Source organism: Carex rostrata, chromosome 7, assembly GCF_964058835.1.
Source record: "Carex rostrata chromosome 7, lpCarRost1.2, whole genome shotgun sequence".
NCBI classification, from domain to species: Eukaryota; Viridiplantae; Streptophyta; class Magnoliopsida; order Poales; family Cyperaceae; genus Carex; species Carex rostrata.
The window spans coordinates 11236473-11262769 of NC_135924.1; the positions used below are offsets into that span (position 1 = coordinate 11236473).

The 26297-nt window shown below is 35.0% G+C and overlaps 5 protein-coding genes across 5 annotated transcripts; 2 read left to right on the plus strand and 3 right to left on the minus strand.

Moving 5' to 3' along the window:
* The first annotated feature begins 7168 nt into the window (after positions 1–7168).
* LOC144556851 (uncharacterized) lies at positions 7169–8197 on the plus strand. Its single transcript, XM_078305327.1, has one exon. The coding sequence runs from the start codon at positions 7331–7333 to the stop codon at positions 8126–8128; it is 798 nt and encodes a 265-aa protein (XP_078161453.1). The 5' UTR covers positions 7169–7330; the 3' UTR covers positions 8129–8197.
* Positions 8198–9121: 924 nt separating this feature from the next.
* On the plus strand, positions 9122–13218 carry LOC144557140 (uncharacterized). The gene is given in 3 exon segments (XM_078305667.1): positions 9122–10087; positions 12330–13022; positions 13024–13218. Coding segments are annotated over 3 exon segments (1575 nt in total). The 5' UTR covers positions 9122–9313; the 3' UTR covers positions 13132–13218.
* Positions 13219–16967: 3749 nt separating this feature from the next.
* Positions 16968–17955, minus strand: LOC144556853 (uncharacterized). Its single transcript, XM_078305329.1, has one exon. The coding sequence runs from the start codon at positions 17851–17853 to the stop codon at positions 17008–17010; it is 846 nt and encodes a 281-aa protein (XP_078161455.1). The 5' UTR covers positions 17854–17955; the 3' UTR covers positions 16968–17007.
* A 1669-nt stretch (positions 17956–19624) lies between these two features.
* Positions 19625–20956, minus strand: LOC144557141 (uncharacterized). The gene has a single exon (XM_078305669.1). It carries the CDS (start codon positions 20390–20392, stop codon positions 19625–19627), a length of 768 nt encoding a protein of 255 aa, XP_078161795.1. The 5' UTR covers positions 20393–20956.
* Positions 20957–21842: 886 nt separating this feature from the next.
* On the minus strand, positions 21843–23003 carry LOC144557360 (uncharacterized). Its single transcript, XM_078305925.1, has one exon. The coding sequence runs from the start codon at positions 22710–22712 to the stop codon at positions 21888–21890; it is 825 nt and encodes a 274-aa protein (XP_078162051.1). The 5' UTR covers positions 22713–23003; the 3' UTR covers positions 21843–21887.
* Between the last annotated feature and the right edge of the window lie 3294 nt (positions 23004–26297).

Consider the following 26297-nt stretch of genomic DNA (forward strand, 5'->3'; position numbering starts at 1 on the left):
ACACCGTGCCAAAACATGCCATGACCAAACATGCCGAGCCCAAACGTGCCGTGACCAAACATGTCTCGCATAACCATTTAATCATAATAAGTTAGTTTATGATCAAGATTCACCATTTAATCAATATCTAATAGTTCTAATTACATGTGACTCGTGTCGTATCAAAATTTCAAAAGATGATCACGGCACACGAATGATCACAGACACAACATGAGACACACGAGTCACGACACGTAACTACACACGTGCCGTGCCGTTCTGTGACGGAGCCGGCTCCGCCGTGCTATTTTTCTCACTCTAAACATGTATAATTTGTAGCCTAAACTACTTCCCAGACACAGGTTGCACCAAAAATAGCACAGATCGAAGCTTAACAACGGCTACATTCTTTATTATCACTTTTAAAGGTACAGGTAACTCTCCAGTCTCCAATTAATGGGTGATTAATAAGGACAATGAGCTCTTGACACGTGGAGCCTCTATTAGCTGAGATCCCAGCTCCTGGTCCGAGTCCAGATCCCTGCATTAACGCACCGTTTGAGTTTAGATCCGGACCATCCGATCCACACCTGTAATGCTATTAATATTCATACGGATTTAAACTAGACGGTCCAGATCTAATATAAAAAATCTGAGTTAACTCGGAGAATACAAATTTTCTCTGACCCAACCGACTCCAAATCTTCGAAAAGCTCATATTTTGAATTTAAATTCGGATTGTCCAATCAGAATTTAAATCAATCTTATCGAAATAGAATGCACATGAACTCTTTAATATTTATGGTAAAGCAAATCAGACCGTCAGAATTTAAACTCAAAAATTGAATTAACTCAAGTGATGAAGTAACTCAAATTTTGAGTTTAGATCTGAACCGCGCGTCAAAAATCGGACCAATCAGGTCTAGACTTAGATTGGACGGTTTAGATCTAAACTCAAAATTTGAGTTTTTAGGTGATATTAATTCCCCTCCCTGTTCCATAGAATTCACATCCTCTCATGTTACCGGACTGAGTGCAATTGAATCGGATAGTCCAAAATTTTTTTTTAAACCTGGCACGAATCTCAAAGCACAAATAATACTGTCCCTTCAGTCATCCCAAGCAAAAATCGGATAAAATTAAATCTGAGCTGTCTTTTTCAATTGTGTTGAGTCAGGTACCTGGAAGGATACGGATCCCTGTTCCATAACATTTGACACTTTTTCGCTAACAAATAAATCTTATTGAATTTCCGAAAACCGAAAAAAAAAGGAGTTCAATCGTGTTACGGATATATGTATCTACTAATGGGAATGGAGCGTTACATATAAATGCTAAACAATCGGAAAATAATGATAGTTGATCAATAAAATCCGCGTGCATGTCTTGTGCACGTCAGCACATAATTGCATATCTTATGCAGAATAAAATAAGTGATTTTGCTGATCTGTCAGAGAAAAATATTAATTTGGGGTATCGTCAGATAATCTTTCGAATATCTTTGAAAATCATATCTTTAAATTTATTAACAAGTAATAATGATTCTTTCAATAAAGGTTAATTATCATTAAATGTTATTTCCGTTTTTATCATATTTTTTTTTTAAAAAAAAGATTGTATTTACATTTCTTTTTATAAAGATACGAGATTAATTATTCTTTGAAATGCTCGCATTATATATTCATACTTTTTTTTTTGAGTAATTATATATTCATACTCAATACAAAATCAAGGATTGATTTATGTGGAGCGATACAACAATGCGTTAATTTATGAAAGAGATCTATAAGCGGACACGATGATTATTAGCATTTTTCATTTTATTTACACAAACGTTCCTTCTTTTTTTAATATAAAGCAACAATCGAATAATTGTTTAGATGCTTGCACAATATTATCGTGCAATGTATAATTCATGTACCAAAAAGATATTGTAATGTGTAATTTATGCAATGTGTGATGCTATTAATTCAGGATCTAATCACATATAAATTTTTGCATCCAAAAAGATATTTCCGGCACATCATAATTCATGCGCACATATATTGTATAAGAAGCATCAATATCTGTACCAACATCCGGACGAGTGTTAATTAATTATTATTAAGTGATTGCCATCCTAACAATAATTATTTTTAAGCTAATTACTAGTATTACATCTGATGTAAACCTCATGAGTAATCACACAAAATCGAAAACAATATTATGGTAGAGGCGCGCCGACTCTAGTCGCTTTCAAGAGCTGGCTTCTCTTAATTTCGAAATCGCACCTAGATCTGGATTATGTGATATACACATTATGATAGCCCCATTCTTCAATGATTGGGCTACAATTTTTATTTATATAATTTATTGTATGCGCTTATTTGATTGATCTAAAATAAATTATTTGTTGCTGTAATTTGCAGTTGTTCGGACTAAAATAAATATTTTGGTAAATAATTTGTAGAATTAGAAGGTAAGATTCTTAATTACCAGCATAGTCACTCACAATATTCGAGAATTATATCCGAATAATTTATTTTTTTAGTGATGCCGAACCGAATGTTGAATTATTCGGTTGACCGAACTTTGTCCGAATTAAATCCGAATAATTCGCGTATTTTACAAACTTTTCCCGAATTTTACGAATTATTCGCCAATTTTTCGCAAATTTTTCCCATAACATTTTTTTTTGGTTTTTTTTTTTTTTTTCTTTTTGCTCGTTTGCAGGACTGAGATCTCTGATCCGAATAATTCCAAATTATTTCCAAATTATACTCGAATTATTCCCGAATAACAATTTTTTAACCTCGCTGAACTAAACGTGAATAATTCACTTGTCACTATGCTTACAAGGTCATATAATTGGTTCATACTTATTGGTTTCATTTTCTTTCTCTGTACCGTTAGAGAGGATCTCAATATATACAAAATATATCCTTCTACATGTCTGACATGCCACTTATTATTACATATTTGTTGACACGCGGCCAATAGAAAATAAAATAAATCAAACTGAATCACAAACAAAGCTCAAAATCCATTACTTAAAGACACACATTTTCCTATGATTCCTTTAATTAAAAAAAGTATTACAACTTTACAAACAGAGTGAATTAATTCACATAAATATAAATTACTCGTAGATATATGGATCCGAATCTGCTGCGATCCTTACATGTGAACAGTAGTCTACAATCTCTGCTTTTCTAAATCTAACTGTTAATTTGTTTCGAGATACGTGCAGAGAAAAACCAGTTATTTAGAGATGCTTGCACAGAAAAAATTGAACGGCTGAATTTGAAATAGCAGGAATTTTAGAATAATTGTTCCTGAAATTCGGATCGCAGCATATTTATTTCCTACATATATATTTAATGAGCAATATTAAATGGGTGTAAAGTGTAAACTTTTTGTAAAATTATTTCTCTTTATATAATTAATGCATGATTAATGAGGACAATGAGCTCTTGACACGTGGAACCTCTGTTAACTAAGGTCAGCCCCTGACCCAGTTTACACACTACCCAATACACAGTTCCAGCTCATTTGTCGAAGTGACATGTACACTTGTTGCTAACCAATAATATATCCGGCCCCCCTATACAATAATAGAGTTAGGCTGGGTGCTATGGATAGCATAGTGGCCTCTATGCTACGGCTCAATATTTGAGTTTTCAAAATCCAAACGGTCGATCCGAACCGTTCATCTTATTCTCCATATTAATATCTGCTTAGAGACCAAATTTTATAATTTTCTGAATTTTTTTACTATTTATTAAGCCACTTTGAAAATCGCTAATCCAACGGTTTTACTGTTTTGTGCAGCCACCGTTGGATCAACAATTTTGTAAAATACTTAATAAATAGTAAAAAAATTCAGAAAAATGTAAAATTTGGTCTCCAAGCAGATATTAATATGGAGAATAAGATGAACGGTTCGGATCGACCGTTTGGATTTTGAAAACTCGAATATTGAGCCGTAGCATAGAGGCCACTATGCTATCCATAGCACCCCAGCCTAACTCACAATAATATAATATGAGTGAGTCTATGGTACTATGCATATCACGGGTTGGCACTGTGCTACGGCTCTATATTCGAGTTTTCAAATCCTAACGGTCGATCCGACCTGTTCATCTTGTTCTCCATATTAATATGTGTTTGGAGACCAAATTTTACATTTTTTTGAAATTTTTTTACTATTTTTTTAGATATTTAGAAAATCACTTGATCTGAAAATTCTGAACCATCCAAAAACAGTGATTTTCAATAAATCTAAAAAAATAGTAACAAAATTTCAAAAAATGTAAAATTTGATCTCCAAACACATATTAATATGGAGAACAAGATGAACGGTTCGGATCGACCGTTAGGATTTGAAAACTCGAATATAGAGCCGTAGCACAGTGCCAACCCGTGATATGCATAGTACCATAGACTCACTCATATAATACACTGGAGCAATCTTAACAATTTTATGAGAGCAAAGCTAGGGTGTGGTATGTTCATCAAGAGAGTTTGGTGAACATAATTTTAAAAGTATATCGAATTGGCTTTAAACGACAAATTCAAACCGTTGAAATCCATTTACTTCATAAGTGATGCATTTATATACAAAATTTTGAAAGTTTTGAATTTATTTGCTACAAGGTCAAGCGGTTAAAAAAATAAATATTTTATAAATTATTTTATGTATTCATTTTTCATCATTTCTTTGAAGGCTAATTGATTTTCCTCGTTTCGATAATTCGACATAGTGGTGAAACTTGCACAATTGGATCAAGTAGAATTGTATAATGCATCTACACCGCAGCAACATCTGATCACATCATCTGAACATTTCTAAGGTGCAGATTTCGAGTAATTCCTAGCTCCTTCTAACTTGCTTAATTAATTGTTGATGTATGCTTGTGGGTTTATTTGCTTGCTTTTGGGTTTCATGTTGATTTCTTGATGATTGTGATTTCATTACGGGATTATTTGATTGGCAATGTCGATTTGTTTTGCTTGATTGCCATTGTTTTGATATATAGTTGCCTATTGATTACTAGTTGTTTGTCATACTATAGATATTTGATAGATCTTTGAATTATATAATATGAATGCATGAAATGTCTTAGGTAGCATGATTTCTGAAATTGGTGCATGACTTGATATAAAATAATTTAGTTGAATCATAAGTTTGTTCTAAGTGAACAATGGCATGATATTGATGCATATTATTTCTCGTGAGGCTTAGTATACAGTCATATGTGCACTTGATTGAATATTAAACTTGGAAAAAATTTATCGGTCATGTAGGCGCTGTATTCGTGGTAAGCGCATAATTTATGTTATGTAGGCGCCGTTAATTCGTGGAAGCGCATAACATAAATTGCGTATGTGCTGTATTCGTGGTAGCGCGTGATTCAGTTATGTAGGCGCCGTTAATTCGTGCAAGCGTATAACTGAAGTCATGTAGGTGCATAACTTAGAAAATGTTTATTTCTTTGATCGCTTGACTTTGTAACAAATGAATTGAAAATTTTCAAAATTTTACATGTACATGTATCACTCGTGAAGTACATGAATTTTAACAGTTTAGATTTATTATTTGAATCCGATCCGATATATTTTTGGAACTGTGCTCACCATATCCTCTTGGTGAGCACATCACATCTTAACTTTGCTAAATTATGAAATTGTAAACTTTTTTTGCATTAAGAGTTAAAGACATGGCCGTAAGCTAGCCTTACATTTCTCCAAAATAAAGTTATTGACTGTTCCATCATTTAACAAAAACAGATTCATTAAAACAAAGGGAAAGTAAATTCTTAATTTATAGCTCCACAGAGTACCCCAGCTCCCTTCCCTTCTTTGCCAGTACATCTGCTAAACAAATTTTTCTTTGTGATCCTCCATATCTCATAAATTTTCCTTTGTAAACTGAATTCCATTTTTACTTGATGCTTCCCTTCTTGTTTTAAATGCGGAAGAGAAATAGGAGCGAGACAACTCTACGCCTAGTCAGCCATGGAATTCACATCCTCTCAGGTTACCGGACTGAGTACAAATTGAATTGGACGATCCAAGTTTGTTTTTTTTAACCTGGCAAGAATATCAAAGCACAAATAATACTGTCCCTGCACCATCCCGAGAAAGAACTGGCTGAGAGTAAATCTTGGCCGTTCGTTTCAATTGTGTTGAGTCAGGTACCTGGGAGGATACGGATCCGTCAGCCATGCGCCCATGTCGCGTTCTTCACATATTTCTTTGTAAAGATTCCCAGACATCGTTGTTATCTCAGCCCATTTTTAATTAATATTTTTCTACGGGGCTTAAAAAGTTAATTTATGGACTGATCCATACACGTAATTAATTACAAGCTGGTACAAACAAATTAATAGCAAATAAGAACTCCACAATGTATAACACACTCTGTCCGGCTGTTGGCATTTTTCGCTGGATTACTCGCTAACTAGTTGTCTAATTTCGATAATCCCCCTGAAACATTTCATATTAAATTACTAATTGGTTTATTATGAGACACGTCATGCATTTTGTGAAGACAAACACGTGTATTCACAGCAATGAACTGTAATTTTGTCTCAAGAAATAACGCGCAATTGGACAGCTATGAACTCGACATTTGGAATCTACACATAAATAATTAAATAGAAATACAGTCCGTACTTGTAAAGACTTGGATGTCAAGTCTACGAGAAAATAGGAAACAAATAAACATGGTTACGCTATTTTATTTCGGTATACACTATCTACATGCGCACAGCTCATAACAAACAAAGAGACATTATTTGTTCTATGTTTTGGTAGTATAAAAACTATAATACTGTTTGTTCATGATCAACAGATGGTGAGCATGCATGATATATATGAATTCGTATCCTCTCAGGTTACTTGACTGAGTAGAATTTAATCGGACGGTCCAAAAATGAAAATTTTAACTTGGCACGCATCTCAAAGCAAAAATAATACTGCTCCCTACTGCCATCCCGATCACCGACCGGCTGAAATTAAATCTGGGCCGTCCATTTCAATTGTGTTGAGTCAGGTACCTGGGAGGATATGGATCCTGCATGATATAATAGCTCAAATAAAAGCAAGATTTCAGATCTGGTTCCATGTTGTATTAATTTTTTTGCCAAACTGTGACAGGTTAGCTTGATTCTCGGATCAAGTCTCCTACCCCACTAACCATCCGCTCGTGTACACTTCATTTTTAAATCAATTATTTGAAATGCACTAACTCAGCACGGTTCTCTTTAAATACCTTCCCGGCTTCTTCTCTCCAAGTCAATCTCAGCTCCAACAGCTAGCTCAATAGATTTTTTTATCTACCAAAATAAAACAATTAACAGGAGAGCTCATGGTGCCTGGATTCAGCCGTTCGTTCTCTCTCCCTCTCAGCCCGAGATGTACAGCCAAAAATGCCCGTGCGGCATCATACCACATTCGATCGGTGAGTCTGCCTTGCCGCTCCCACCCACTGATCTCTCAACTTGAAGAACAAATCCGAGCCGTCAGATCCTGGGCTGTCAGTTCAGATGGTTCGTCAGTCTGGGTCGTGACTGGCTTGGCCCAGATCGAAATACTCCAGACAGCCGTCAAAAAATTCCTTCATCTCTCCCAAAAACAGGAGATCTTGTGCCATGCTGCCTCAACCGAAGGTCTTCTAGAAGACTTTCTTCTACTGGCCGACATTTACGGCTCGTTTGTTACTGCCGTTGTAACCCTAAAGCAGCATCAGGCAGAGGTGCAATCTGCAATCAGACGAGCGGATAAAATCTGCCTTGTCTCTGCTCTCAGATCGCAACGGCATGTTGAAAAGGAGATTGCACAGCTAGTGTTGTGCCTAAAGAATGTCTCAAAATGCCGACTTCACTGTCCCGTTTCAGATGCCTCAGAGGCTGAAATTGCAGGGATATTGACAGAAGCAGTGAGCGCCACAGCAGTTGCAACAATGGCAGTGTTTTCAGGATTTGTGGCAATGTCGACCGCCACTTCATCAACAATGCGGTCATTTAAGAAATTAGCTTCCAATGTTGTTGAGAAATTGGAAGAAGTGGACGAGTTCATCAGAAATGTCGAGAGCTGTAGTGAGCGGGTGTTTAGGAGCCTGATAAGCTTGAGGGTTTCACTCCTGAATATTACTACATCTTTGTAAAGAAATTAAGAGAATTTACGAGAACCCAATTTGTATAGATTGTTATATAGAAAATTTTGACCAGTCTAATGTGTGTATATTATTTCTTCTCCAATTCTCGCTAGTTAATTTTTCTTTTTTCTACTGATAGTTACTTCTGCATCATCAGAATTTAAAATAAGAAAACACAGTTTCAGAAATATAATCAGGTGACGATTTAAACTGCTGATTTTGATCGTCAAAATTCACGAAAAACCTATATTTGAAGTTTATAAATTCTTACAAGTTTGTTTTTACATAAGATCACGAGGGAAAACATAATATTGAAGAATAAACTTGTTAAAATAGATGTCTCAATTTTTTGCTTTTCCAGTGCTCCGTATGTAGTCCCAGTTCTCTTAACGACTAAAGAGCAGATCAATCATGCTCCCTTGAGGAACCAACGGCCTGGCCCAAGCCCAAACCAAGCCCGTACCAAGCCCTCTACATGATTTGTAAATGGGCCGAATATTCTTAAGACGGCTCCAAAAAAATGAGAGCCTCTCTCAAACGAGAGGAGAAAAAGGCCGATAAAAGGCTCAGGGACCCAAAATTCGATACACAAAAGTAATAAAATATAAATGTGTCCGTCCTAATCTTACTTAAATCATTAATCATGTGCATTTGCTTAAGGACAAACGCGTGGATTCCCATAAAATATTACAACATTGTCTCAACCAACAAAGCCCAAGTGTATAGCTGTGAACGACATTTGGAATCATCTACACATGAATAGAAAAACAACACATGCACAAGAGCACAAGACTCAGATCTCTATTCCCACCTCATAACAATAGAGACATTATTGTTTCATGATCACAGATGGTGAACATGCAAGATGGACTACGTGGTGGTTCTCTATAGCTTACACTAAATGCAATTATTTAGATTTGATTACACATCATCTTTGCTATACCACAACAGCTAGCTTGATTCTCGGATCAAGTCCCCTACCGCATTAACCACCCCCTCGTGTATAGTGTATGTATAATACTTCATATTCAAACAGGATTAGTTGAAATTCACAACCTAACGGTGTCCTCTTTAAATACCTGCGCGCGCCTCTCTACTCTCCAAGTCATATCAGGTCCAAAAACTCAAAACCACCAAAAGAAAAGCCAAGGCAAATTAAAAGAACACAAATTGACTAAAATACCAGAAAGAAAAATGGTGTCTGGATTCAACCGATCAATCTCTCTAACTCTCAGCCCAAGTCGTAGTGGAAAAAATAACCGTGCGGCTTCATACCACAAAAGATCTGTGAGTCTCCCCTGCCGCTCCCACCCGATTATCTCCCACCTGGAAGAACAAATTCGAGCCATCCGATCAGTGTTCGCCAACCCAGATGCCTCTTCAGTCTGGATCGAGGCTGGTTTAGTCCAGATTGAAACACTCCTAACTTCCCTTGAAGAATTCTTACATCTCAGCCAGACACAAGAGGTCCTGCGATGTGCAACCTCAACTGACAGCCTTCTAGACAATTTCCTTCTCCTAGCTGACATTTACGGCTCTTTTGTATCAAACCTAGTCACCCTAAAGCAGCATCAGTGCGAGGTGCAATCTGCAATCAGGCGAGGAGATAAAATCAGCCTCATCTCAGCACTTAGATCGCAATGTCATTCGGAAAAGGAGATCGCTCAGCTGGCCTCGTGCTTGAAGAATATCTCCAAGTGTCGGCCTCTTGGTCTCACTTCTGATGCCTCAGAAGCAGAAATTACCGGGATATTGGTGGAATCAGTTATTGCCGTTGCAGTTGCTTCTATGGATATAATTTCAGGAGTTGCGGCAATGTCAGCCTCAGCATCAGCAACAAAGACTTCTACAACGATGCGGTTATTTAGAACATTAGCTCTCAACTCCATGTCTAACAGTAGGGTTTCATATGAGAAATTAGAAGAATTGGATGTGTGTATTGGTAATGTTGAGAGCTGTAGTGAACGGGTGTTTAGGAAACTTATTAGCTTAAGAGTTTCACTCCTTAATATCAATACTCCATCTTTGTAAAAGTAAAACAGGGACAAAGAAAAAAAAGAATTGTATAGATGTTGTATAGAAATTTTTGACTAGTTCAATGAGCATAGATTTTCTCCTTTTCCTATATTTCTTACCTGTTTGACTTCTTCTTGCTTAGTACTTTTGCAACATCAAAATTATAACAAAAAAATTCCTAGCTAGTACAATAACAGTATGGTTGCAAAAAAAAAAAAAAAAAAAATACTCGCCAGAGAAATTTATCAATTAATTAATTTTCAATTTCTTTCCAATTTCTAAAGCCAAAGCAAGGAAGAAACTCCCAATTGCCTGATATTTCAAGGCGATCTGGTTAATACGACTGATAAAAATTAGATTCAAATCTCGACTATACAAAGATTTACCAGGAGTTTTAAAAATTCTCCATTTAAATCCAAAAAAGAAGGAAAAAAAAAATTGGAAGGGAAATGAATAAAAAATACAGCACCGACCTTTTGCATTTTTTTTTCCCCCTTATCAATTTCATATTGGCACGAATAATATACTTATGTACAGTTTGATGTGTGACCTGCTTGTGCCTGCATATTCATCTTACAATAACTTTTGAGTGAGTCTATGGTACTATGCATATTACGATTTGGCACCGTGTTACGGCTCTATATTGGAGTTTTCAAATCCTAACAGTCGATCCGAACCGTTCATCTTGTTCTCCATATTAATAAGTGTTTGGAGACCAAATTTTACATTTTTTGAAATTTTTTTACTATTTTTTTAGATTAATTGAAAATCACTGTTTTTGGATGGTCCAGAATTTTCAGATCAAGTGATTTTCTAAATATCTAAAAAAATAGTAAAATTTTTTTCAAAAAATGTAAAATTTGGTCTCCAAACACATATTAATATGGAGAACAAGATGAACGGTTCGGATCGACCGTTAGAATTTGAAAACTCGAATATAGAACCGTAGCACGGTAACAACCCGTGATATGCATAGTACCATAGACTCACTCATAACTTTTTGACTGGAATTTTGATTTTCTACTGTATGGAAATGAACGAGTTGGTGCATTCCTCAGTTTTAACTTTTAACTGGCAACAGGCATCAAATTTGCTGGATGCAGGACAGTAAAGGAAAGTTTTGTACACATTATCTTGATTCTAGGCTTACAATAAATAAGTCTTAATTGACAGAATTGGGCTTAACAACACATATTTTAGGGAATTTTTTTTTATGAAATCAACATGATTACTTTTTTATTTTCCTACAAAAATCATAAGAACTGAAATACTATTTCGGTTTCAAATTTTCTTTTTTTAAGACTGAAATGGCAATTTGGTCCCATGTATTTATAATTTTTCAACGTATTATTTTCTTAAAATATGTGAAAATGACTGAGACCAAAATAACAATTCGATCCAAAAAAAAAAATAATCATGTTGATTTCATAAAAATCTATTTATAAAAAAAATATTTTTTAGACGGTCCACTTGTATGAAATAGCATTTTTTTGTATATAACTATTTAAATAACTAAACATGTGCATATATTTGCGTAAAGACAAACGCGTGGATTCCCAAAAAATATTTACAACTTGGTCTCAACCAACGATGTACAAGTGTATAGCTGTGGACGACATTTCGAATCTTCCAAATGAATAGAAAAACAACACATGCACAAGACTCAGATCTCAAGTATATAAGAATTACAAATAATTGTATACACTATACAAACTATTTTATTTTCTCCAGGGAACTACATGCCCACCTCATAACAAACAGAGACATTATTGTTTTATACTTTTATGATCCACACATATGGTGAACATGCAAGATGAACCTACGTGGTGGTTCTCCATAGCTTACACTAAATGCAATTATTGAGATTTGTTTACACATCATCTTTGCCATACCACAACATCTTGATTCTCAGATCAAGTCCCCTACCGCATTAACCATCCCCTCGTGTACACTTCATATTCAACTCCATTAGACGTTGAAATGCACAGCCTAACGCTGTCCTCTTTATATACCTTTCCCTCTCTATCCTCTACTCCCCAAGTCATATCTGGTCGAAAAACTCAAAATCACCAAAAGAAAAGCCAAGGCAAATTAAAAGGAGAAAAATTCACTAAAATACCAGAAGAAAAATGGTACCTGGATTCAGTTGATCAGTTTCTTTCACTCTCAGCCTGAGTTGTAGTGACCAAAATAGCCGTGCGGTTTCATACAATCATACCACAAAAGATCAGTGAGTCTCCCTTGCTGTTCCCACCCGATCATCTCACACCTCGAAGAACAAATTCGAGCCATCAGATCAGTGTTCGCCAACCCAGATGCCTCTTCACTCTGGATCGCGAATGGTCTAGTCCAGATTGAAACACTCCTAACTGCCCTCGAAGAATTCTTACATCTCAGCCAGACACAAGAGGTCTTGCAATGTGCAGCCTCAACTGACAGCCTTCTAGACAATTTCCTTCTCCTAGCTGACATTTACGGCTCTTTTGTATCAAACCTAGTCACCCTAAAGAAGCATCAGTGCGAGGTGCAATCTGCAATCAGGCGAGCAGATAAAATCAACCTCATCTCAGCACTTAGATCGCAACGGCATTTGGAAAAGGAGATCGCTCAGCTGGCCTCATGCTTGAAGAATGTCTCCAAGTGTCGGCCTCTTGGCCTCACTTCTGATGCCTCAGAAGCAGAAATTACTGGGATATTGGTGGAAGCAGTTGGTGCCACTGCAGTTGCTTCTATGAATGTATTTTCAGGAGTTGCGGCAATGTCAGCCTCAGCTTCATCAACAAAGACATCTAGCATGATGCGGTTGTTTAGAACATTAGCTCTCAACTCCTTGTCTAATAGTACGGTTTGTGATGAAGAGTTTGGTGTTGCCGAGAAATTAGAAGAATTAATTGGATGTGAGTATCGGAAATGTTGAGAGCTGTAGTGAACAGGTGTTTAGAAAACTTATAAACTTAAGGGTTTCACTCCTTAATATCAGGACTCCATCTTTGTAAAGAGTTAAAAGGGAAAAAGGAAAAAAAAATGTATATATGTTGTATAGAAATATTTGACTTAATTGTTCAATGAGCATAAATTTTCTCTGTTTCCTATATTTCTTACCTATTTGCAATCTTCTTGATTAGTACTTTTGCATCATAAAAATTATAACCAATAAAATATATGTAAATTAATGTTTAAACTTTAAATAAAGAAGTACCAGCCAGAGAGATTTTCAGTTTACATTGCTTTCCAATTTCTAAAGCAAAAGCAATGAAGAAACTGTCAATTGCCTGACATTTCAAGGTGATTTGATTACTACGACTGATATGATATAGTTTCAAACCACGAATGGACTAAGATATTGGAAGGAGTTCAAATTCTTTATTTAAATCCCAAAAATAAGGAAATGAATGAAAGATAAAACACCGTCCTTTGCAATTTTCTTTCCATGTCTATTTCAAATTTGCACGAACGATATACTTATGTACACAGCTTGCATATTCAGTTTATAATAACTCTTGATTGGTATGATGATTTTCTACTCCTGGGAAATGAAAGAGTTGGTGCATTAGTCAGTTCTAAGTACTAACTGGCAACATTGATCAAATTTGTTGGATGTGGGACAGTAAAGAAATTCTTTCCACACATTCTCTTTAGAGTGAGTCTATGCTACTATGCATATTACGATTTGGCCTGTGCTACGGCTTAATATTTGACTTTTCAAAATCCTAACGGTCGATCCGAACCGTTCAACTTGTTCTCCATATTAATATGTATTTGGAGATCAAATTTTACATTTTTTGAAATTTGTTTACTATTTTTTTAGATTTATTGAAAATCACTGTTTTTGGATGGTCCAGAATTTTCAGATCAAGTGATTTTCTAAATATCTAAAAAAATAGTAAAAATATTTCAAAAAATGTAAAATTTGGTCTTCAAATACATATTAATATGGAGAACAAGATGAACGGTTCGGATCGACCATTAGGATTTTGAAAACTTAAATATTGAGCCGCGCATACTGAGGGTGCACATCGAAAAATAAAAAAATAATTTTAGTACGCATACCCAGTCCGCGCATTTTTAATAATTTATAAATTCATTTAAAGTACACTATTTTATATGTATATAGTAACTTCTAATATATAAAACATGATTATTTTTAATTTTTATAGTGGTACTTATATCTCATAAATTTATAAGTATTTAAAAAAAATCAGTAATTGGATCAATTGATTTATTTGTTTCACACTTTCACTGATGAACTGTTGACTTGAAGTTTTATCAGATGTTGACATCCGGTTCGATTCTGATTCTAATTCTGATTCTTAGTGATGATAAAATAGAGATAAAAAAGACGCAAGATATTCCAACTGTTGGTTTTCTTCAAAATAATATCAAGGTTACTTTCTGTAACTGGTACATAAAATTAATAAAATTGATAAAATTAACAAAACTATCATTACTGTTAGTAACCTTTTCCACCAAATTCGATTTATTTTTCATATGAACTCTTATTTACAATTTGCCTCTTCAATGTTAGAAAATCCCAACATGTTATTAAATTAGACAGGAGGCCTCTAAAATGGCTTTACAAAACTTTCCAAAAACACAATGCGAAGTTCACATCTAGTTACTAGTTATATAGTTCATGAACCTTCAATTCTCTTCTTTTAGAACACATTTAGTTAGTTCAATATTAATCTAATGGACCTATATATGCTGATGTGTTAATTGACCAAACACTGTATGTGATAATCAACACACAGCACACACTACAACAAAGTAGACACTTTTTCCAAGGGAAAAAATGCATTTACGACGGCCGTCTGTCGCAAAAAGTACCGTCGCAAAAATAAAAAATTGAACAATGAGAGTAGTCCGTCGCAAAAAGTCATTTTTTTATCCTCGCGAAAAATGTCTCATTCTTGTTGTGACACATTGATATTTCTGGTTGTGGGTTGTTTTTGAATTCTCATTACTTCATCTTTCTGGATTAAAAAAAAATAGAATCAATTTTAATTATTTTAATAAAACAAGCACTATTGATTTGGTTTTTATAAAAAACAGCTCCACCGATCCCTAGAGTTTAAATTTTATTCTAAGAATCTGCATTGGTTATTTCTACTTTTTTCTAGGATCGGTGGAGCTATTTTTTTTATAAAACTCAACTCAATGGTGCTTGTTCTGTTAAAATAATTAAAATTGATTCTATTTAAAAAAAAAATCTCTTTCTGAGTATCATTTAATTACAACAAATACATTGCTAAACTATGCATATTTTGGTAGAGACACATTTGTTGAGTACCAAGAACAAATAATTAAAAAAAGAGGTAAAACACCGAGTTGAGGGAAAGGAGACATTAGGAATCCTTTGATTAATTAATTGAAAATTTTATAATTAAATTCAGATCCGAGTCTGGTCTTGCCACACTGTTATGTTGGGTTTCCATGAACAAAGAAACATTTTTATTTTATGCCTTCCATGCTCATCTGAAAATGAAATACAATAATGTGCATTATCAAAGAGAAAACAGAGTTACATGGATGGTACGTACTTCAATAAACAGAATGTGATATCTAAGATCTGATGACTAATCATGTTTCTCATCTCCCTCACAGCTTTGATTCCGGATGAAGTCCTCTACCAGATGCATGATCCCCTCGTGCACACCTCTTATTTAACTAACTCAATAATTACAATTTTTTTTTCTTTTTGAAAACGACAATAATTGCAAATCAACAACCTATATTAGCTTCTCTTTATATATCCTCAACCTCTCCAGCCTCCAACTAAGTCCAGATCCAAAAGCTTCAGAAGCATAATGCAATAGCAAAACAAAATATAGAGAAACAGGTAAAACAAAATATAGAGCAACAATTTAAATACGGTTGTTCAGCACGCACATGTTTTTTAGAGTTGTTAATTACATTAATAAATCTCTCCTAATTAGTGGATTGATAGCTATTGCAACAACTCTCCTGAAGTCAACAAGGATTAGGTCATTTTACTCATATTATAAACCAGTAATGGAAGGGGAAATCATCTTAACCTAATTAAGCAAAATTACAAGTTAATTCCATTGTCAATACTCAATACTACGTGATTTCTCTTGTAAAATGCACATTCTGTTACAGATTCTGGCAATTATTGAATGAATAGTTCCTAAAGACATTCTCCATGTAATGTATGATTTATGTCTGCAATAAAAAGAGGCAATAGATTTGCTGCTTTCCTCAAAATATAAAAAACGTCCCCTGCAATAGCTCAAGAAAGATAAATCACAGGATATTTCCACCTTACCGTTATCATACTAATGAATCACATTAAGGAAACTATTTTTCTAACATTAGTTTATAACAGTACAAGGATAAGATCATTTATGACATGCATTACATAACAGTTGTTGCAGTGTTGCTTCCTAAATATAGTTTAACGGAGAGCACATGCACGATTATCATTTTATTTCTGAAAGATGGATCAATTATTTTCTAATTTATCATACAATGAGAGAGAAGTTTCGTTAATATAATCCAGTTGTCTTGTCGGGAATCTTCTAATGTGCATTGGAGTGATGTGATCCTGCAATAATTACCCTTATTTTTCTATCTTCCTTGCCATTGTACAATTTTTTGGATTGTTAGAACTCAATTACTGATAGGTCTCAAAATAATTGTCAATATTTTCTGGGAAGGAGCTAAGTGGTAGACCTCCAAGCTACAATGAAGATCCAAAATTGTATAATTATATGTTTATTCAATTTGTCGGTCAACAATAGCCTTTGTTAGTTCCTGATCAAATCTAAAAATAATTGATAAAACAGTAAAATTTACACATCTAGATTCAAAATTTAGGCCAAAATTTGTTTCTTTTCTATATATAGATTTATTTACAAACAAGGAGTCATGATATTTAGGAGTGATACTCTGGAATTCATCAAGCTCCTAAATACACGCTCACTAAAGCACTCGGCATTCATAATACATTCATCTAACTCTTCAAATCTCTCAAAAAGATCAATATCTTCTTCTTTTATTGTAGCCCTTTTCATCAAAGAAGTGTTTATGGCCAGTTTTGTTAATGATCTCATGGTGCTAGAACTCTTCTTCGAGGAAGCAGCTGCTGATAATGTCGCTACACCAGTGAAAAGTGCCATGGAAGCAAGTGCAGTTGCAGAAATTGCTTCCGTTATGATCCCAGCTATCTCAATCTCTTTCACATCCGAAGAAAGTGCAAGATGCCGACACTTACTGATGGATCTTAAAACAGAGGCAAGTGGAGCAATCTCCTTCTCAGCTTTTCTTTGCATTCTGAGAGAGGATGCTATTCCAGCCTCATCCCGTCTGCGAAATGCTGATTGGACATTTGAGTGGCATTCTTTTAGAGTAAGGATGGTTGATACAAAGGAGCCGTAGGCATCTACGAGCTGGAGCAAGTCGTCAAGGAATTGATCCACTGAGGCGGCTTGGCGAAGTGTCTCTTTGGTTTGTGACAGCTGGAGGAAATCTTCCAAGGCTAGTTGAAGCTGCTCGATATGTGACAGACCGGCCTCGATCCAAGCTGATGACCCCTCTGGGTTTGCAGCCCATGATCGGGTGGCACGGATCTGTTCCTCAAGGTTAGAGATAAGGGGGTGGGACCGGCATGGAAGACTCACTGAGCGGACATGATATGATGCTTTCTTGTGACCTGTGCTAAGAGGAAGTGAGGTTAAACGAATGAAACTAGGTGCCATTTTTCACTCTTTTTTTATTTTGCTTATCTTCAAGCTTTGTGTAATGAAATTGTGTTGTTTTGAGCTTCTGAATCTGAGATGAGTTGGAAACTGATGAGGGTGAAGCAGGTATTTAAGGAGATCGAAGAGAGTTAGGCTATACATATACAAATTATTGAGTTTATTATGAGTTGCACATGTTGAGGTGGTGAGTCAGCTAGGCAACCTGATCCGAGAATAAAGATATGTGTGTGATATGGAAAACAAAACCTGCATATAATACAAACTTCAAAATTTAATAATGTAAGCGACAGAGAACCACCACGTACTCCACTTACCTGTTTTCTGAGTCCAAATCCACTGAGGTAACATAATATTTTTGTTTAGATACGATCGTCTGATCAGAATCCGGGCAATTCCAGCCCCGAGGTTGAATGCACGAGGCCCCTTTAATATTCGTGCAGATTCTGATCGGATGGTCTGGATCTAAACAGAAATATTCTGTTACCTTAGGTGATATGAATTCTCATTATCTAGGTGGACAACGAAATGACAATAAAATTGAAAGTTGGTTTCTGTGTTAAGTAATCTAATCCCAACAGAATATTTTGGGAAGACTGAACTTATAGGTCTGATTTTTTTGTAAAATATATTTATCAGTAGATTCCAAATGTCTCCTTTTTCCACTGAGTTTGGTGGTCGCTGGAAGTACTTTTTTTTTTCATTTCGTTTTGCTTGGTACAAACATGTCTTTTTTAGCACTGGTATGAAGCTCTGGTCCAAATATTCAATTCACCAATTTATATAAATAAAAACTTATTTTGGTTCCATATTGAGATCAATATTGGACAACATTCACTAAATTTTGGTGGAATGTCCAACCTTTAAGAGCTTATGTTAATATTATAAAGTTCATAAAAATTATGTTATATGTTGCTCTGTTTGATCGAAAACTGGGAGACAAACAATCGAGAGTCTTCATCCTAAATTTTACAAAGAGCGAACAACTGACTAAATAGTGTCCGGATCTTCCCATTTTTCTCAGAATGACTCTTCTTCCAAGTGCAGCTCTTTTGCACAAGTAAAATGATATAATCATACGGTTGTTGAATTGAAAAAAAATCTGTTGCAATACCTCTCTGTCCTTAATGGAGAACATTGACTGCTCTAGAACTAATGGTAAACCTACCAATAGATTTATGACATGCATTACACAGCAGTTAACAGTACAAGGATGACATGTTGTTGATTCCTAATTATAGTTTAAGGGAGAGCACATGCACGATTATCATTTTATTTCTGAAAGACGGATCAATTGTTTTCTAATTTATCATACAAAGAGCGAGAAGTTTTGTTAATATAGTCCAGTTGTCTTGTCGGGAATCTTCTGATGTGCATTGGAGTGATGTGATCCTGCAATAATTACCCTTATTTTTCTATCTTCCTTGCCATTGTGCAATTTTTTGGATTGTTAGAACTCAAAATAATTGTCAATATTTTCTGGAAAGGAGCTAAGTGGTAGACCTCCCACTCCTCCCAGCTATAATGAAGATCCAAAATTGTATAATTATATGTTTATTCAATTTGTCGGTCAACAATAGCCTTTGTTAGTTCCTGATCAAATCTAATTGATAAAACAGTAAATTTTACACATCTAGATTCAAAATTTAGGCCAAAATTTGTTTCTCTTCTATATATAGATTTATTTACAAACAAGGAGTCATGATATTTAGGAGTGATACTCTGGAATTCATCAAGCTCCTAAATACACGCTCACTAAAGCACTCTGCATTCATATAACACATTCATCTAACTCTTCAAATCTCTGAAAAAAATCAATATCTTCTTCCTTTATTGTAGCCCTTTTCATCAAAGAAGTGCTTATGGCAGGTTTTGTTAATGATCTCATGGTGCCACTGCCAGGATTGTTCTTCGAGGAAGCAGCTACCGATAGTGTCGCTACACCAGTGAAAAGTGCCATGGAAGCAAGAGCAGCTGCTGAAATTGCTTCCATTATGATCCCAGCTATCTCAATCTCTTTGCCATCAGTAGAAAGTGCTAGATGCCGGCACTTACTGATGGATCTAAAAGCAGAGGCAAGTTGAGCAATCTCCTTCTCTGCTTTTCTTTTCATTCTGAGAGAGGATGCTATTCCAACCTCATTCCGTCTGCGAAATGCTGATTGGAAATTTGAGTGACATTCTTTTAGAGTAAGGATGGTTGATACAAAGGAGCCGTAGGCATCTACCAACTGGAGCAAGTCGTCAAGGAATTGATCCACTGAGGCGGCTTGGCGAAGTGTCTCTTGGGTCTGTGACAGCTGGAGGAAATCTTCCAAGGCTAGTTGAAGCTGCTTGATATGTGATAGACCGGCCTCGATCCAAGCTGATGACTCCTCTGGGTTTACAGCCCATGATCGGGTGGCACAGATCTGTTCCTCAAGGTTAGAGATAAGGGGGTGGGACCGGTATGGAAGACTCGCTGAGCGGACATGATATGATGCTTTCTTGTGACCTGTGGTAACAGGAAGCGAGGTTAAACGAATAAAACCAGGTGCCATTCTTCACTCTTTTGTTTTTTGTTTTTCCCTTCAACCTTTTTGTGAAATTGTGTTGTTTTGAGCTTTTGAATCTAAGATGACTTTGAAACTGATGAGGTTGAAGAAGGTATTTAAGGAGAAGAGAGTTAGGCTGTGCTTATAAAATTGTTGAGTCTATTATGAGTTGCACAAGTTGAGGTAGTGAGTCAGGTAGGGGACATAATCAGAGAATCAAGATATGTGTGCGATATGGCAAACAAAATGAGACATTTAATACGAACTTCAAAATTTAATAGTATGATTAAGCTACAGAGAGCGGCCACGTACTCTTACCTGTCTTATTCTTGATAATGCACAGTAGTCGCTTCATTTTCAAGGTGGATAATGCAAAGGCAATAAAATTGAATGTTGGCTTTTCTGTTAATTAATCCAAACCCAACAGAATAGTTTGGCAAGACTGAACTTAGGCCTGATTTTTCTTCAAAATAATTATCAGTAGATTCCAAATGTCTCCTTTCCCACTGTGTTTGTTGTTGTCGCTAGAACCAACTTTGTTTTTGTTCTTTTGCTTGGTACTAACACGTCTTTTTAATACCGGTCTGAAGCTCGAGGCCAAATATGCAATTCACCTTTTTTATTAAAATAAACTTATTTTATTTCCATATTGAGATCAATATTGGACAATAGTCACCAAATTTTGGTTATTTTTGGAACCTTTAATTAAGAGATTATGTTAATATTATAAAGATCATAGAAAATATGTTATATGTTGCTCTGTTAGATCAAAATCTGGGAGACAAAAATTGTTCATCATAAACTCTAAGAAGAGCAAACAACTGACTAAATAAGTGTAAAAGATTTAAATAGTGTCTGGAACTCTGGATTTAAATAGTGCAGCTCTTTTGCACAAGAAGTGATCTGATCATACGGTTGTTGACTTGAAAAAAAGCTGTTGCACTACCTTGCTGTCTTTAATGGAGAACATTGACTGTGCAATATTCTTTGAAGACAACTTGCATTGAACAACCATACTATATTTTTTCCTTCTTTAGAACTAATGGTAAATCTACCAATAATTTTCTTTTGTAAGGATGGATAGATACACAACTGTTAGTAGATTCCAGTTGTTTGTTTAACAGCTCATAATGGGTGTCATAAACTAGCACCAAGTTTTCTGTAATTCTTCTTCAAATGAGCTCTGGTTCATTAGCAAGGACATGCTTTACAAGCATTACTTTTTTTGAAGTAGGTTTACAAGCATAAATGATAAATAGTAAAACTGTGATTTATCAAGCTTATCAATGATTTCTGGATGTAAGAAATAAGGATTCAGATGTATGAGATTTAAACAAGTAATATGGTAAGTTATTGAATCTTGAAACTCAACCCCAACTTATGTATTACATCTTTGACTACACTTTTTGTTGATTTAATCAATCTGTAAATTTGAAAGAAATTAATAACACGCAACTGGCCAAAATTGTTTTTGTCATTTATGTACATTTTCATATAATTTTTACAATGAGGGAGTAGTGATATTAAGGAGAGAAACTCTAATACATATCAGACTCCTAAACACACGCTTAGTACAGCACTCTACATTGCTAATACATTTTTCAAACTCTTCTAATCTCGCCAAGGCATTAATTTCCTCCTTGGTAGCCCTTTTTGTTGCAATTGAGTTCCCCATCAATTTTGTGAACGGTTTCAAGGCAGTAGTAGCCTTTGTCGACAATGCCCGAGTTTCTGTGAAAAGCGCCATTGAAGCAAAAGCAGTAGCTCTAATTGCTTCCATCATGATCCCGGCTATCTCCAACTCTTTTGCATCAGAAGCAAGTGCTAAATTCCTGCACTTGGTCAATCCTCTCAAGGCTGATGTGAGGTGGGACATCTCCTTCTCAATTTTCCGTTGTGATCTCAGAGAAGATGACATCTGAACTCCATCTTGACGACGTATTGAAGATTGTGCCTCTGAGTTGCACTGTTTTAGGTTTACAATGGTTGATACAAATGAGTCATAAGTATCAACTAATTGGAGTATGTCGTCAAGGAGTTGATCCAATGAGGTAGCTTGGCGGAGGGTCTCTTGGGTTTGTGTGAGTTGGAGAAAATCCTCCAACGCAATATGAAGCATTTCGATCTGTGCTAAGCCAGCCTCAATCCATGCCAGTGATCTGTCTGGGTTTGCGGCCCATGATCGGACAGCTTGGATTTGTTCCTCAAGGTTAGAGATGAGGGGGTGGGACTGACAAGGGAGGCTTACTGAGCGCACATGGTATGATGCTTTCTTATGACTTGGGCTAAGAGGAAGCGAGATAGAACGGACGAAGCCAGGTGCCATTTTTCTCTTTTTAAGGTTTTATTTTTATTTTTCTTAGTTCTGGTTGTTTTATGCTTTTGAGATATTTGGATCTGGAATGAGATAAAGGTTGGAGAGGGAGAAGATTATATATAATGGCAGTGTTATGTTAGGTTGTTGCATTGAAATAATGGAGTTGAATATGAGGTGTGCACGAGGGGATCGATGGTGAATCGATTAGGTACTCGATCCAGGAATCAAGCTGTGGGGTAGATGGCAAACACAATGTGTCATTGGATCTTTATTATCACATTGTTTATAAGCTACAAAACCCAATTACATTCTGACCATCTTTCCAAAGCTACTTGCAATGCATAATAATGTACTTCTTTTATTGGGCATGGAGAGAGCATATAATTAAAATAGTAAACTTGTTCGCCCAAGCCTAACATTACAGTCTGGCAAGGCAGGACTTAATTAGATCAGAGAAAAATAAGTTTTAATTTATCAATAGATTCCAAATGTCTGCTCTCCGTGCTCCTTTATCTTTTTTAAACAAGACATGCCCATTTGTTTTTTCCTTTTTTTTTTTTTGTTTGTTTTCCTTTGGTGATAGATAATCGTGTGCCTTTTTGACATTATGTACCTATTAGCTTTTTGTAGTCACATGAAACTAAGAGAAAATTGGATTAAAAGGAAGCTTAAGTACATAAGGTGAAGCACCGATGACAATAATTTTCATTAAAAAAGAGTATATTTACAAGGATATAGAAATAAAAGCTCTCATTCTAATATATACAAAAATAAAAATAAAACAAAAATAACATAAGGTGTCATGATCGCATAACTAGAGTTGCTTGACAGAATCGGAAAAAAAAAGTGAGTGTGGATTATGAATCGGGTGATAAGTTGTACTCTGAGTGCTCTCGGATTTTAAACAGAAATGGTGAAATAGTCCATATATAAGGAATGGCCTAGGGCTGCTAATGGACCGCCCCCCTGTTCAAACTCGGCCCAGTTTGAAATTAAAATGAAAGGGTCCTGTTCATGTTCAACTCAAAATAAAAGATTTCATGTTCATGATCGACCCGTTCTATAAGAGCATCTACATTCCTGAAATTTTTGGAGTTTCTAATATAATGTGGTAGTTTCTAAACCAGTTTCAGAGATGCAGATGAGTTTCTTATTTAGCAACTTTGCTCAAAAGTTTCTTAATAAGAAATCGTTTATAAACTCTGACATGGCCAAATAATTCGCTGAAATTCTTTTCTCATGTAATTTATTTGCTGATATGGTAATTAAGAAACTCTAAATTTTAGTTTTAGGGATGTGAGGGTTTAGAAACTTTTAGAGACAAAATTTCTAAAAATTAGTTAATAGTTATTTAGAAACTCCAAGAGTTTCAAGGATATAGATGCTCTAATGTTCGTAATTATGTTCGGTTCTAACAGACCCGTTTTTGCGAACCGGGCTGAACAATGGAGAACCAAATGGACCACCTTAATATAATTGTGGACAGCCAACATGGCTGAATAATACGGCAATCTGTATAATAAGCACAACATGAATACCAACTTCGTTAATACATTTTTGCTTCCACATACCGTAAATTTGCTCCAAAAAAAAGCTATATAAAGTGTCACCTAAATATTAATTCCTGTTACTAATATAACTCATTTTTCATGATGAATTGCTAGATCACGTTACTAATTTTTCTCGAAACAAATATAATTATGACACAAAACATAAGTATAAAATATATATCAGAATGAAAAATGAAATATTACACAAATGTCAAACATTAATTGCTTCTACTGTAAGATCGACCAAGAAAACACAAGCAAAGCATCACAAAATAACACCACAAAACTAAAATAAATCTCCTACTGTTACACATGCTCATCAGATCAAGTCATTCTCACTTTTGCCATATATCAATCATCTCAAAGATAAAAGTACTAGTCTAGATTATATCATAATATACCAAGTAGGCGAAATCTGAATCTCAAGCCCACTTAGAATCAAACAGTTCTAAGGGGTGGAGACACCAGTATCACTCCATCTCCTCTGACAAACAGAAATGGTATATAGAACAATTGGGAAACAATTAGTTACCTCAATCAAAAATATAATACAGAACTTATATGATGCACAAATATTGAAATTTCTTTCAAGATTTTCGTATTTTTCATAACATGATACCTAAAACTTATATAATACACAAATATTGAAATTTATTTGGTCCAGAAGTTTTACCTTTTTATCATTTTCTTGTGGAATTTGTGCAAGGGCCTCTGAACTTACAAAATAAATTAATTCAAGGATATTCCGATGCAAGTGTGTTGTGAGCAAAAGTGAAAATCTCAGATTTGATAATCTGATTTTGAGATAACATGATTAGACAGTTTTAATAATAATGACAAAACCCGTCATTCTTGTATTGTTTCTGTACAAATTGGGTTTTGGAACTTGGTTCTGTAATTGTATGAAACTGGGTTTTACAACACTATTGTCAATTCAAGTTAATTTAGATCAATAAAATAAGTTTGTGAGTCTCTGATTTGGCCGTTTTCAATGTAATTATATATGTCATCCATTATCACTGTGCGTGGGCTTCACACAATCAAACAATATTTTCGGAGGCTATTTTGTCAGGGAATGTAAGGATGTACAAGATCAATTTAATATTTGTGTAGTATTTTAATAGTAGAAGAGAGACTCTTGGCAAAAATATTTTGTTATATTAATGATATTTTCTTCCTCTATTGCATTTAGAAGACAATTTACATATTATATAGGACATATATAAGAACTTTCTAAACACGACTCATTAAATAGTATTTAATTCTCTCATTAACATTGTCTATTTTTTAATACGAACTTGCAATTTCTGAAAACAATCTAGAAGACTAAAAACAGGCTTTCTCAACTTATTTATAATTATGTCTAACAATAACTATTACAACTAATTAAACTAATTAAGTTTACTATTTTCAACATAGGAGGAATTGACTTTGGTACGCTTTATATTTTTCTACAATTAATATATTTCGTAGTATAGGTAACGATCACGTCTTTTAATTATCTTCTTAATTATAACAGAAAGAGTTACTCTTTTGGCCATATATATATTACAAATAAACAATGTGTGTGTGTGTATATATATATATATATATATATGAGGTTGACTTGGGTGAGCCATGGCTCACCAAGCGTTTGTACTCCACACCGTATTTTCATTTTGAAAGTCCAAACGACTGATCCGAATCGTTAGATGTGATCTCCATATTGAAATGTGCTTGAAGACCATATTTTATATTTTTTTGGAATTTTTTTACTATTTATTAAGCATTTTTGAAAATTGCTGTTTTGTTGTGAACAGTAAAATTTTCTGGACCATCGGATCAGTAATTTTAAAAAATGCTTAATAAATAGTAAAACAATTCCAAAAAATATAAAATTTGGTATCCAAGCACATTTCAATATGGAGAACAAGATGAACGGTTCGGATCGGTTGTTTGAATTTCAAAATGGCTAAAATGAGCCATGGCTCATTTTAGCCCAACTCTCTCTCTATATATATATATAAAGAGGAGGTATCGGATGACACCCTTTTTTGGTGACATC

Bases quoted from the DNA above. Each gene is read 5' to 3' on its own strand.
- LOC144557141 (XM_078305669.1), bottom strand. From the start codon at position 20,392: ATGGCACCTGGTTTTATTCGTTTAACCTCGCTTCCTGTTACCACAGGT.
- LOC144556853 (XM_078305329.1), bottom strand. From the start codon at position 17,853: ATGGCACCTAGTTTCATTCGTTTAACCTCACTTCCTCTTAGCACAGGT.
- LOC144557360 (XM_078305925.1), bottom strand. From the start codon at position 22,712: ATGGCACCTGGCTTCGTCCGTTCTATCTCGCTTCCTCTTAGCCCAAGT.
- LOC144556851 (XM_078305327.1), top strand. From the start codon at position 7,331: ATGGTGCCTGGATTCAGCCGTTCGTTCTCTCTCCCTCTCAGCCCGAGA.